The 12403-nt window shown below is 38.2% G+C and overlaps 1 protein-coding gene across 1 annotated transcript in view; it reads left to right on the top strand.

Moving 5' to 3' along the window:
- Window positions 1-9329, top strand: part of LOC125010552 (pituitary adenylate cyclase-activating polypeptide type I receptor-like) — a 38011-nt gene extending 28682 nt beyond the window's left edge. The window contains exons 10-13 of the mRNA XM_047589271.1: window positions 410-504; window positions 3583-3712; window positions 7180-7221; window positions 7347-9329. Of these exons, the coding sequence (XP_047445227.1) occupies window positions 410-504; window positions 3583-3712; window positions 7180-7221; window positions 7347-7487 (408 nt within the window). The 3' untranslated portion in view covers window positions 7488-9329. The remainder of the gene's footprint in view (window positions 1-409; window positions 505-3582; window positions 3713-7179; window positions 7222-7346) is intronic.
- The last annotated feature ends 3074 nt before the right edge of the window (window positions 9330-12403 follow it).

Below are 12403 nucleotides of genomic sequence, written 5' to 3'. Positions count from 1 at the left end.
TTTCTTATCTTACTGAAACTAAGCTTTGTTTGAATGGATCTGCAACTATATTACATTCTAAAGATTTCAAATGTAACCTGTAATCGTCTAGGGTAGCTGATGAAATAGCTAGCTAATCTAGCTATACTAGCTAATCTTAGCAGCCTTACACACGCTTCCATGACTTTATACTTTTTATTAATTTTGAAACGGATAAAAAAGATAGCAACACCTTAAATTCAGATTATCACTTTCCTTGCATACAATTTAACGTGGAAAAATGTGGAAAAACTGAACACGCTAGCTGTGATTTGACCCTGTTTGGACCTTCGGTACCGGTTTTGTTCACATGCCGCCTTTGAAACAATCCCATAAGATTTGTTTGTTAAAGTAGGCTTAAATGTGTTATGTTTTCATTCATGTCTTCCAGATCAACATAGTGATATTTATTAATGTCATCCGGATCCTGGTTCAAAAGCTTAAATCTTCAACCATGGCTGGGAACAATGACACTGGACATTTCATGTGAGTTACAGCTTACTGATGCAACAAACCGTACTGATAACTATATTTTAGTCAGACACACACATAATTGTACGGGTAAATGTGATGGGAAAGGCTTATCGATATCAATATTAAATCCTTGTCTGATCTTAAAACAACAGGAAGAGATTTGGGTAGTGGACAGACTAGCAGCATTAAGTGCTGACTTATAAGTAGCAGTAGAACAACTGTGGAAGACGTTTCCCTGTCTCCTGAAAATCAGATTGGATGTTACTTCTCAGTGGGTAGCCAAAGAGGCGATGAATGGACCACTGATTGTGAGGGATGAAAGAAGCAGCTGATACCAATAAGTAAATGTATGACTTCAGTGCTTGGCCTGAAAATGCACCATGTGTGACATCTGTAAATCCACCTCTATTTTTGAACAAACGATGAAGAAATCCACGATGTATTTTTGTAAGAGAAAAACTGAAAAAATAACTTTCACTTTCTTTCTTTCACTCTCTGATGCAATCTGTTTAAGGTTTTCTCTTTTTTAAAAGACTGCATTCAAGTTATGGATGTGCAGCTTTCATATTCTTTCTTTGATGTCTACCTGTGATGTCCACATCCTCCTTGCAAGAAAAACTGCAAAGATTGAAACCATGCTCACAGAGATATATATCAAAACACAACTGCAATGAAAGATAAATACATGAATAACTTTGATATGGATGTTGTATGTGAAGCATCAAACAGTGTGGATCCAGTGGATTTTAGTGATATTCACAGATCCCACAGGACTGATTGTAATATATCTACCGATCCTCTGACCTTTCAACACCGCCATCATCAAGTCAAAATTTAGACAGATAGATAGATAGATAGATAGATAGATAGATAGATAGATAGATAGATAGATAGATAGATAGATAGATAGATAGATAGATTTATTCATCCCCGAAGGGAAATTAGGTCATTTTTCAGTTTTGTCATCAGTCTTACATGTGCTAATTAGAAAAATATTAAAACATTAACAAATTTCCATTGTCAGAAGGCAGTTTGGTCAATGCACTTAACCCACTGAACGAAAGTGAAGCCAAAACACTCTGAAATAGAGCGCCGCCATCTTGTGCTGACACTGTGGACACTTGCTGTACATATGTAACTATTAATTGCTATTTCTCTAGCTAGCTAACGTTACCAAAAATACTGCAACAGTTCTCCAGATTCCTCATAAGATGGCCTACTACTCATTTTTTGCTCATGTGTCACCATGGCATTCATTAACCATATAGCCTTTTACATAATCAAACATGAAATTAACGTCGAGACAAATGCACAAAAATTGATGCGATGGGAAATCCTTAATATGAGAGTAACCAAATTTGGGAAAAAAATATTATATGAATCCAGCATATTTTAGTAAAGGGATAAATGGAGGCAGAAGACCTCATCTTTCAGTCAGCACTTTGCTCATTCAGCGGTACAGGAGCTGCCTTAACAGTGCACCATTTCACACAGAGCACAGACCTGTCAATCTAAACCTCCTGTACACAGTAGGCCCCGCCCCATCGCTGCTGAGCCAATTACATTATGTTTATGGCAGTTTCTCGACCATCCTACGGTTGCACATGTTTGAAATCAATAAAAATAAGAAAAATCTTTTTTTTTTTAAAAAGGAATATTTGAACCTGTGTATTATTTGCGTAGCTTAATAGTTAATGCAAAATGATAATAATAATAATGTATTCAAAAATAGCAATAGGCCGAATTTAATATAGAACACATATAGAATGTGGGGAGTCCGTACTTAATCTGTCAGTCAGTTTGGGGTCCTTGGCCTGAAAACGCTGAAGAGCCCTGCTCAAAATGATACATTTAGATAAAAAGTAGTCGTTAGTGTTACACTGAGTTATGAAATATGAATGTACCATTCAGCATTGGGGTAAAACTGCTGAACGAGACAATACGTCAGAAAAGAAAAGAGAGAGAAAGAGGATCTGACGCTGAAATGCCTTGACACTTTCACAGAGTTTCAGAGAGAAAATGCGGCGTATATGAATCTACTGTGGGACCCCTGAAACCTTGCTGCACCTGAATGAATCCTTCCTTCAGTTGTCGTTCGGCTGGTGCAGGTTCGTTCTCAGCTGAATTAATTTAGAATGAGAGCACATAAAAATAGCACCGGGCACCAGAAATAGACGTCTCTTCCATCGCTGTGAGACAAGATTGTTCCACGGGGCTCAATGGATGTCGCACACGATCAAAAGCTCCATCTCTGTAGTACAAACTTCAATCTGATTCAGGCGGATCTGTGGCATTAACACAAAGGCACAAAATCCCAGGTGTGACAAAAGATATCCGCAATCCTGTTATAGGCTTGAAATGATATGATGGATATAGATTTTTTTTTTTATCTTTGAGCTTTCAGCAGTCGAGGGTGTGATGTAATTTCTGTTCAGAGAGGATTTTTTATTTTTATTATATATTGTAATGTCATAATAAGATCTGAATCTGATATAATCACCAGAGAACATCTCTGGGGTGTCTGGGGTTCCATTAACTACTAGTTGTTTATCAGACTGAATACTCTGTAAATAGATCTGTGCCTCGCTGGTTTCTATTCTCTGTGATTTAAAAGGAAATAAAAGGAGGATTAAGAGAACAAACATGGATATTAACGTCAGGTGTTTGTTGATGAAACAGAGTTAGAGCTGCTCTTTCCGAGCCTCGTGACTTGCAGCGAGTGGTTGCAATCAACAAAAAAATGAAATGGCAACATTTACATGATATTTAGACATCAGTGATCTGAGCAGCTGGGTTTTGTATTCTGACATTTTATTCTTTTCCGTTAATTGGGCTGATGACAGCGCTGCTTTAAAGGTCAGTACAATGAAGTTTTGACACCGCCGGTTTAGCCGCGATGAAAACTCGTGTGATTTGTTTTTGCTTTGGCCGTTGTGTCTGACATTTAAAAGTTCACATGATACGACTCAAACTGGTTGGCCGCGGCGCGCTGAAATATTTCCAACTTTAAACAGTTGTTACATCATTGTCTTAATTTAGGAATACTCTTTCTTCTTTCTTTCATTATGTGTGTGTGTTTTCTCCCCCCAGGAGGTTGGCTAAATCCACCCTGTTCCTCATCCCTCTGTTTGGGATGCATTACACTGTATTTGCCTTCCTGCCTGAGAACACTGGAGTAGCAGCTCGACTCTACATTGAGCTGGGACTGGGCTCCTTTCAGGTATAAAATAAAGGATGACGTTGGATTTCTCAAGAAAGACTTGTAATCCGAGAAACACACACAATTATATTAATCATGACTGTTAAAAAATGTCTGTTCACTTCACATATTTTAGGTGATATCTTTTATGCCTTCATCAAATATTTAACTGTAGAGACTTAATAAGAAATCAGGGGAGGTAGAGATAAGGGATGACGAAACCACAACCAGGTTTATTATCTGCATCTGAAAGGGTAGTTTCAGTTTATATCAACCAAGCATTTCTGTTTCATGTCACTCTCTACTTCTGTTGTGAAGATTTGGAGAAATGAGCAGTTGCACATATCAAGCTGTCTTTTTAAAATATACATTTTGACAAGAACCATTTCCATCATTTCTCCACCTTGGGTCAATGAGCTGATCACTGGCATATTCACGCTGCCATTTAGATTGTTTACATGTGTCAGAGGCACATCTGGAAACTGCAAAATGCCATAGTGAATTATGAGGAGGACCTGTTGTTGTTATTTTAATCAACTGGGTGATAGGAAAATAATGGTCTTTTTAAACTTTTGGGCCAGAGGACTTCAGGGGAGGGCATAAGAAAAAATAAACCTGAAATTAAAAAAAGGAAACATCTGGTTGTCGACCTTCAGTGCAGTTTGAGAATTACACAATTACTAGTTTTCACAAAGTGTGCTGCTTCATGTTTTTACATCTTTTTGTCAGATGTTGCGATATTATACTGAAGGATAATCACAAACATTTTGTAAGTGTTTATTGAAAATTACAATAAGTTTATGCAAAGAGTCAATATTTGCAGTGTTGACCCTTCTTTTTTCAAGACCTCTGCAGTTCGTCCTTGCATGCTGTCAGTTAATTTCTGGGCCACATCCTAATTAATTGCAGCCCATTTTTACATAAATAGTGCTTGGAGTTTGTCAGAATTTGTGGGTTTTTGTTTGTCCACCCACCTCTTGAGGACTGACCACAATCCCTCGATGGGATTAAGGTCTAGGGAGTTTTCTGGCCATGGACCCAAAATTTCGATGTTTTGTTCCCCAAGCCACTTAGTTAGCACATTTGCCTTGTGGCAAGGTGCTCCATCATGTTGGAAAAGGCATCGTTCTTCACTAAACTGTTCTTGGATGGTTGGGAAAAGTTGCTCTCGCAGGATGTTTTGGTACCATCCTGGTAACCCCAGGATGTTTACTGCTGGCATTACAAAGGACTGATGGCAGCGCTCACCTTTTCTTCTCCGGACGAGCTATTTTCCAGATGCCCCAAACAACTGGAAAGGGGATTCATCAGGGAAAAGTCCTCAGCAGTCCAGTCCCTGTACTTTTTGTAGAATAACAGTCTGTCCCTGATATGTTTCCTGGAGAGAAGTGGCTTCTTTGCTGCCCTTCTTGACATCAGGCCATCCTCTAAAAGTCTTCGCTTCACTGTGCGTGCAGATGCATTTACACCTGTCTTCCGCTATTCCTGAGTAAGCTCTGTACTCCCGCAGCTGAATGAACTTTAGAAGACTGTCCTGGCACTTGCTGGACTTTCTTGGGTGCCCTGACGCCTTCTTCACAACAACTGAATCGCTCTGATAAATGGTAGATTTAGATGAAATCTTACTAGCAGCAATATCCTTGCCTGTGAAACCCCTTTTCATGTAAAGCAATGATGACTGCGCTGTTTTGCCTTGCAGATAACCATGGTTAACAGAGGAAGAACAAAGATTTCAAGCACTACCTTTTAAAGCTTCCAGTTCGACCTTCTAACCCAATCAGCATCACAATGTGATCTCCAGCCTTGTTCTTGTCAGCACACTCAACTGTGTTAACAAGAGAGTCGCTGACATGATGTCAGCTGGTCTTTTTGTGGCAGGGCTGAAATGCAGTGGAAATGTTTTTTTTTTGGGATGAAGTTCATTTTCATTGACAAAGAAGGACTTTGCAATTAATTGCAATTGCCAGACTTTGTGAAAATGAATATTAGCGTTATTCTCAAAACGTTTGGCCACGGCTGTAGGCTACCTGAAGTGAAAGTGCGCGAGACGACCCTGATTATTTAAAGTTTGACTTTTCATGTATTGGCACTGACGATGCATGCACAGCTCAAAATTCGACTTTCTGAATGCGGTCCTCGTCACAGTTTACAAAATCGAATAACTGATGGGAACATGTCCTCCTCCTTCTCCCCACTAGGTGGCGATTTGTGTCTTGTCAGCGGGTTAATACGGCAGCCAATTACTTCAAATAATGAACAGCTGCAGTCTTTCATGGGGCAGACCGGCATTTCAAACAACAACAAGATGGATAATAGTTGACCTTTTTGTAATCTCATACTTAATGTGCGCGCTATTTAACTCGCAGATAAGATGCGCGCTATCCCCGGCTCTGTTTAACTTCTTCTTCTGCGACAGGCTTTCTTTGATGTCTTTCTTCCAGGGTCATATGTGACACAGCAGTTGTGGACCAAGTATTGTCTAGTCTTTGAAAGCCCTGCCCTAAAGGGTCCACGAAGGTTCTGCAGGGAGTGATGAAATTTTAGTCCAATTAGACAATTTTCTTACCAGTTTGTGTTACGTTTTCATATTTAAATGTCTAACACGAATGCAACATATTGCAGCGAATGGATAAATGGAGGCAGAAGGTATTACTTTTGCCTTTTAGTCAGAAATGCACGGATTCAGCAACTGGGCACAGGTTCACTCACAGCCACAAGGTTCAGATGACTTAGATCCAAGACACATGCTGCAATATTATTTGAAAAGAAGATCTAAAATAAAAAATAAAACTAATAAATGAAAACGACATTTACTTTACCCACAAAATCCTTGGATAACTGTCCACATCAGTTTGGCGTTGAAGACCCTGTGAGTCTATAGCACTATCGTGAGCTGTTTCATTTATCTGATGTTACCTGTTCATCTATGTGAAGCTAGGTTAAATATTCTGATTACTACTGGGGAATAAAGTCCGGCAAACACTGTGGTCCTCGTACACCCAGGGACTGTAATGAACAGGGACACTCTTTGTTACCTGTACTTTTTTTTTTTTAGTACAGGCTTGTCTGTTTCATTTAAGTTTGGTGCAACTGTTGAAAAAAAGGTGAATAGTAAAGGTAAGAAGGTTTAAAAATGGAAAGCTTTTTCTTTGCAATTTAATTAGTTTTTATTTAAACAGTATGAGACATTCATCGTTGCCATTCGTCATAAAGTAAAATACAGTACATTAAAATACCATATGGGAACAACTGCCAATGTCATAGATAAGAGGAAACATTCATCCAACAGATTAGTTACTTTAAGGGGAGGCATTCATGTTGCTGACTAATCAGTCCATGTGAAATGAGTCCAAAAGAGTTCCCAGATTAATACCTCAGCCTCATTTCTGTTAATCATAAGCTCATACGAGGTATTATCTTTATCACGGTGTTAATCCATTCTTTTAACGCTTACTTTGATTTCAAAACAGCTGCCTGTTGTGTTGCAGGGGTTTGTGGTTGCACTCCTGTACTGTTTCATGAATGCAGAGGTAGGTGAATGAACCTGACACAAAATCATACATATATTGGAGGAACAATATAGCTTCTATATATATATATGTAGCTTCTGTGACTTCCTGCAAGTTGTATATTACTCACGGGTGTTTGCCTGCAGGTCCAAACAGAGCTGCGAAGGTGGCTGTGGAAGTGCCAAAGTCAAAATCACCTCACGCCCGCCAAGAGAAGCATCACCCAGATAACAATCCGGACCCGCGGGGGGCTGCCTCCTTCCAGCGGTAACATCTCCTCGGTATGATTTCAGAGACTATCTACAAGGGAAGAAAATGTTCTGCGATTGTCTAAAAAAAAAAAAAAAAAAAAAAAAAAAACAGCAGAGGCAATCGCAGGAGCCGAACACACTGATGACATTAATTCAACAACCCCTCAGTGAGAGTCATAATGAACGAGTAAACTACTACTGAGGAAGGGTGTCAGGATGCATTCTGTCAGTGTCAGCAGCAGCTATGGATATGTCTGAGGACGGTACTGCACACATTTCTAATCTGGATCACAGTTGGCATTCTCTCGTTTCATCAACAACGGTGCCTGAATGGTAAGGACGTCGTGGTCCCACGGTGGAAACTGCAGCAGAGACCGAGCTGGCCCCTGAGATGGAAGCAGGACGATTTAATGCGGCTGTGTTTACGGTTTGGACTACATAGGTACAAAAAAATTAGTAAATGTTGAGAGATTATATAGAGGAACTTGGCTAAAATATGTGAAGTTGCTTCGTGCTGGACCCGACACAGGCGGCTACGTCCAGCCCAGGTTGAAAACATCTGGAGAGAAGTCAGTGTGGACTCTGAATGTGCTCACTCATTTCACTGTGCTACACCTCAACATTTATTTACTGTTGTTCGTGTGTCTGTTTGATGAGCCATGTCATTATTTGTGAATATTTATTAGCCTGTTTTCTCATTTTTTATTTTTTTTGTGCCATTTTCAAGAGTAATAATTTGCTGGATACATTTGTTGCACTTACACAGACACCAAATTAATACTGTAACTTAAATGGATGGTTAAAAATGCGTCGTAATGGTTGCACTGACAGTGGCGGTGACACACGTTAGGACAATATGACTTCACCCATTTGTGACTTAACCACCAGAAAAAGGTGAAAACCCTTAAAATGCCTTTTTTTTGTGTCAAAAAGATCATCTCTTGTGGTCTCTGAGTGTTTCATTCATAATTTTATTCCTATTTTGTAACTTTATTTAAAAGTATTTAAGAGTTAACCTATGACACTTTAAGTTTAAAACACGAGGACACTGCTGGCAGCCTATTTGTTACTGCGTCCAAGGTTATTTAAATCAACCTGCCGTTGCTTTAATCCGTATGAAAACCCTAAATATTAAAATGCTATGGTTTTACAGGGATTAAATGTGCAACCTCAAAGATGCTTGCGTAGCACACTATAAACTCTAGAGACTTAATACCTGTCTTTTCTTTTCATAAGTCTCTCATGACAGCATATAAATGTTTTTTTGTTGTTGTTGTTTTTTTTTAAATGCTGAGCACTTTTTAATATATTAACCATCAGATTAGGACCAAAGTAAAATGATATTGTGAGGGATCTTTGTGAGGATTCATGCCACAAACCAAATGATGTAAATAACATCAAAATACTCTGTTTCAGATACAGTGATTTACTTGACTGATACTGATCTTGTGAACAGTGTCCTAGTTTTCGCCTAGTTTTCTCTTGTGCACAAGTCTCATGTGCAAATCCTACGACTATACAACTTACTGCCTTCGCGACACAGTTTAAAAATTTCATTCGACTTTTTAAGTGAGAATGTCGTCTGTAGCGGCGGCCTCATGTTGTGGTGCCCATACGATAATTGTGTTTAGCTCAACACTCAGAGGTTCAGTGCAGTTGCTGCTAGGACATTGTGTGTTTTCATTCGTTTTTAATTATATAAACCAAGAATAATTCACTGCACTGTGTCTTTACGCGCTCTGTCGTCGTCGGTACGCAATATGATGTTGAACTTTATATGTACTGTATTTTTAATTTTTGTTCTTGTAGAACTGAGTGTTGTACTACTCTATGTACAGAAAAGCAGAGTAATAAGTAAAATATTTGATGGTTTGAGAACCAGTTTGTTTTTGTGACCATTAAACATGCCTGACTTTAATGGAATAAGATTGATATAAAACAAATGGTTCAAATGATTCATTCACTAGATTTCCTTTCTGATCCGATACGGAGTAAAATTCAGGCTGGTGTTGCCGATATCTGATACCGTCACTTTGTGTAAATACACCCTAATGGTAAACCTAAAAAAAAAAATTGTGTATTTCACAAAGAATACATGACATCAGAGTAATTTATTTATTCATTTTAAACTCGGACGTATATTGAGGTAGTGGCCTCATTTACTATATAGCCGAGCAGATACAACAAGAGAAAAAATCACGACACAATCATACAAAATATGTGAAAATGCTGTTTCAAAGACTAAAAAAAAAAAAAAAAAAAAAAGTAAACTAAGACCATTAAAATAAATTATTGTTTAATCATTGAAAACTACTATAAAATGAAAACTTTCATCTTAATTGTGACTCTGTTTTCTCCTCTTCTGTCCTCCTCATAAATGCCTCATATTCTGTGTTGTGGTTTTTTTTTTTTTTTTTTTTTTTACAAGGTTTGTTGTGTTGCCACAACTCAATAATTTAGTTTCTCTTCACCGTGTTACTACAATACCTCGAATGACGGAAGTATCGAAAGTATCGATATTTTGATCTGAGAATCGATTTAAGAGCATGAAGAGCAGGTATCGGAGGTATCGATATTTCGGTATCGATCCGCACGTCACTAACACACACATCAAACATATTATCTTGATTAGGATTTATCCAATGCTGAGAAAAGGTTCCACCTAAGGATTTCAGTATTGAAATAACCAATCAGAGTCATGTGATTTAAGGTTCACAACAAATACCTTAATCTGGTCATCCTGTAAAATAATTGTTACATGATAGTTTTTTACCCTGAAGTCCAAACTCCTTGAATGAAATCCCAATGGAGCAACTTGCCCACAAGACGTTTATACGTTTATGGTCAATGTAACTTCGGTTTGGGGTCCACCAATTAAAATTCCCATACTCTGCAGTTTAATTTGTACGCCGTTTTCATTTTATTGTTCGAAATGAATCACAGTCTTCGCAAAATACAACAACTTACCACATAGATTTATTTTGCAGTCAATTTTACACAACTGCCGACATGAATGTTGGACACCAGAACACATGAAACACTATCACAGGTAGAACAGCTGAATGAAAGGTAATACATTTCTCTTTTCAATATTTAAGTTACTTATATCCTCGTGAACGCTTTTCATAGATACACATGCGTACAGAATACACTCTCTCTCCAACTTTCAAACACACACACAAAATATTTGAAACTGGTACATAAACGTAAATGTACAAAAACACGGTCACAAACATTACAGGTCTTAGTCAAGAGGTCCACCTGTGTGCCAAAAATATACATATATGATAAAGATAGGACATCATTTGTACACCATGGCAAACTGATAGCAGGCAACATTTAAGAGCAGCGGAGCAACAACGGTACATTCAAAGTTTCAGTGGCAATCAATAGAACTCACACACACACACGCACGCACACTCAAAACTTAGATAAAACCCGCTCAATTGGCACAAATGCCAATAAAATGGCATCAAAACACAAATATGTCACTCAGAGAACAGTTACATTTAAAACAAGAGTTTGACATTTTTGGAAATGTGTAACTTCTGCTGAAAGTCAGATGTTATAAGATTGATGCCATAGACTGAATAAATAAATAATACACCTTTATACAGTCTATGGGGGAAACAGGTAGCTTCTAGATGGCTGTCACTAGCTAGGGGGAATCTGCTAGCTAACTCAAAGAGTAGCTAGCAGCTAGCTATTGCTAACTTGTGGGAAACTAGGAGGACACAGCTAACTGGCGGCTAATTATTAACAAATTATACTATATATTGTTAATATGCTTACTAAAAATATTGTAAAATGACAAACTGGGGAGTTAAATGTCCATCCACTAGTCTTTACGTGATGATAAGCTAACTAGCCCCATTAGCATGAATCTTCTTTTCTAACTCTCAGCAACAAAGTGAATGCATTTCCCAAAAAGTCTAACTATAATGCTTCAAATATGACAAGAGCTTTTCTTTGACTCGTTAATGACCATTAGTGTGTAAAGCTAAAATAAGTGCATTCGTAAAGAGAGGTGTGGTCTCTTTTAGCCAAAACGAAGCTAAAAGCTTGATTTTGCTGTAGTGCTAAAAAGTACAACCAACCCTCTAAATTCTCTCCCATATTCTCACAGTAAATATATATATACATTTACATATATATATATTTGAAACTTTAAGACAGTTCACAGTTTGTTTTGAAACTAAAGTGTAGAATAAGAAAATTAGTGGAGTTGAGTGCTATGGATAAAATCACCATCCTGTACAAGTTTTTCAGTGTTCACATCAGACCTTATTTAGAAACTTTAGGGCTCTGACTCAAGTAAAATAAAATCACAAAAAGAGCTAAGAATATAGTGCCTCAATGCTGCACCCTACACATATTTAATCGAAATGCCCAACAAAAACAATAACAAATCAATGGGAAACAGAACTTTCTATTAAACTATCTTTGCTGCCTCCTTGTGGTAGACAAATACACAGCACAGACACGATCACATCCGGAGGTCTCTACTCTCCTTTTTTTTTCTCTTTTCTTTTTTTTTTTCACAGACAGTAACAGCTTTGAGACATGGTCGTTTCCATCTGAGTCGCTTCAGACTCAGAGTGACGGCTGGTGATAGAAACACTAAAGCAGCAGCACTGGTTTTTATCACACCTTCACACACATCGGTTGCACCTCGTAAAAACCCTCCTATTCAAATAAAATCATCTTCTCTGGCTCTGTTTGCCTGATAGTATCTTATCTAACACTGCAGCCAAGAAGATGGACCAAACATACCATATTATATTGTTGTTTGTTTGTTTCAAGGTTGTGTTCATGTTTGTGGGCAGATGAGACGCCTCTCACCGTCGCCACGTACAGTATGACACTGAGTTTATGGCACTTTGACCGAGAAAGTCGACGACAATCAAGCGCAGTGAAATCATCCATCAGTCATACAGCTACACTACACTGAA

This window comes from Mugil cephalus, chromosome 7 (assembly GCF_022458985.1).
Source record: "Mugil cephalus isolate CIBA_MC_2020 chromosome 7, CIBA_Mcephalus_1.1, whole genome shotgun sequence".
Taxonomy (NCBI): Eukaryota; Metazoa; Chordata; class Actinopteri; order Mugiliformes; family Mugilidae; genus Mugil; species Mugil cephalus.
The sequence above is the reverse complement of the archived record's forward strand: the minus strand, read 5'-3'. Positions and strand labels throughout refer to the sequence as shown.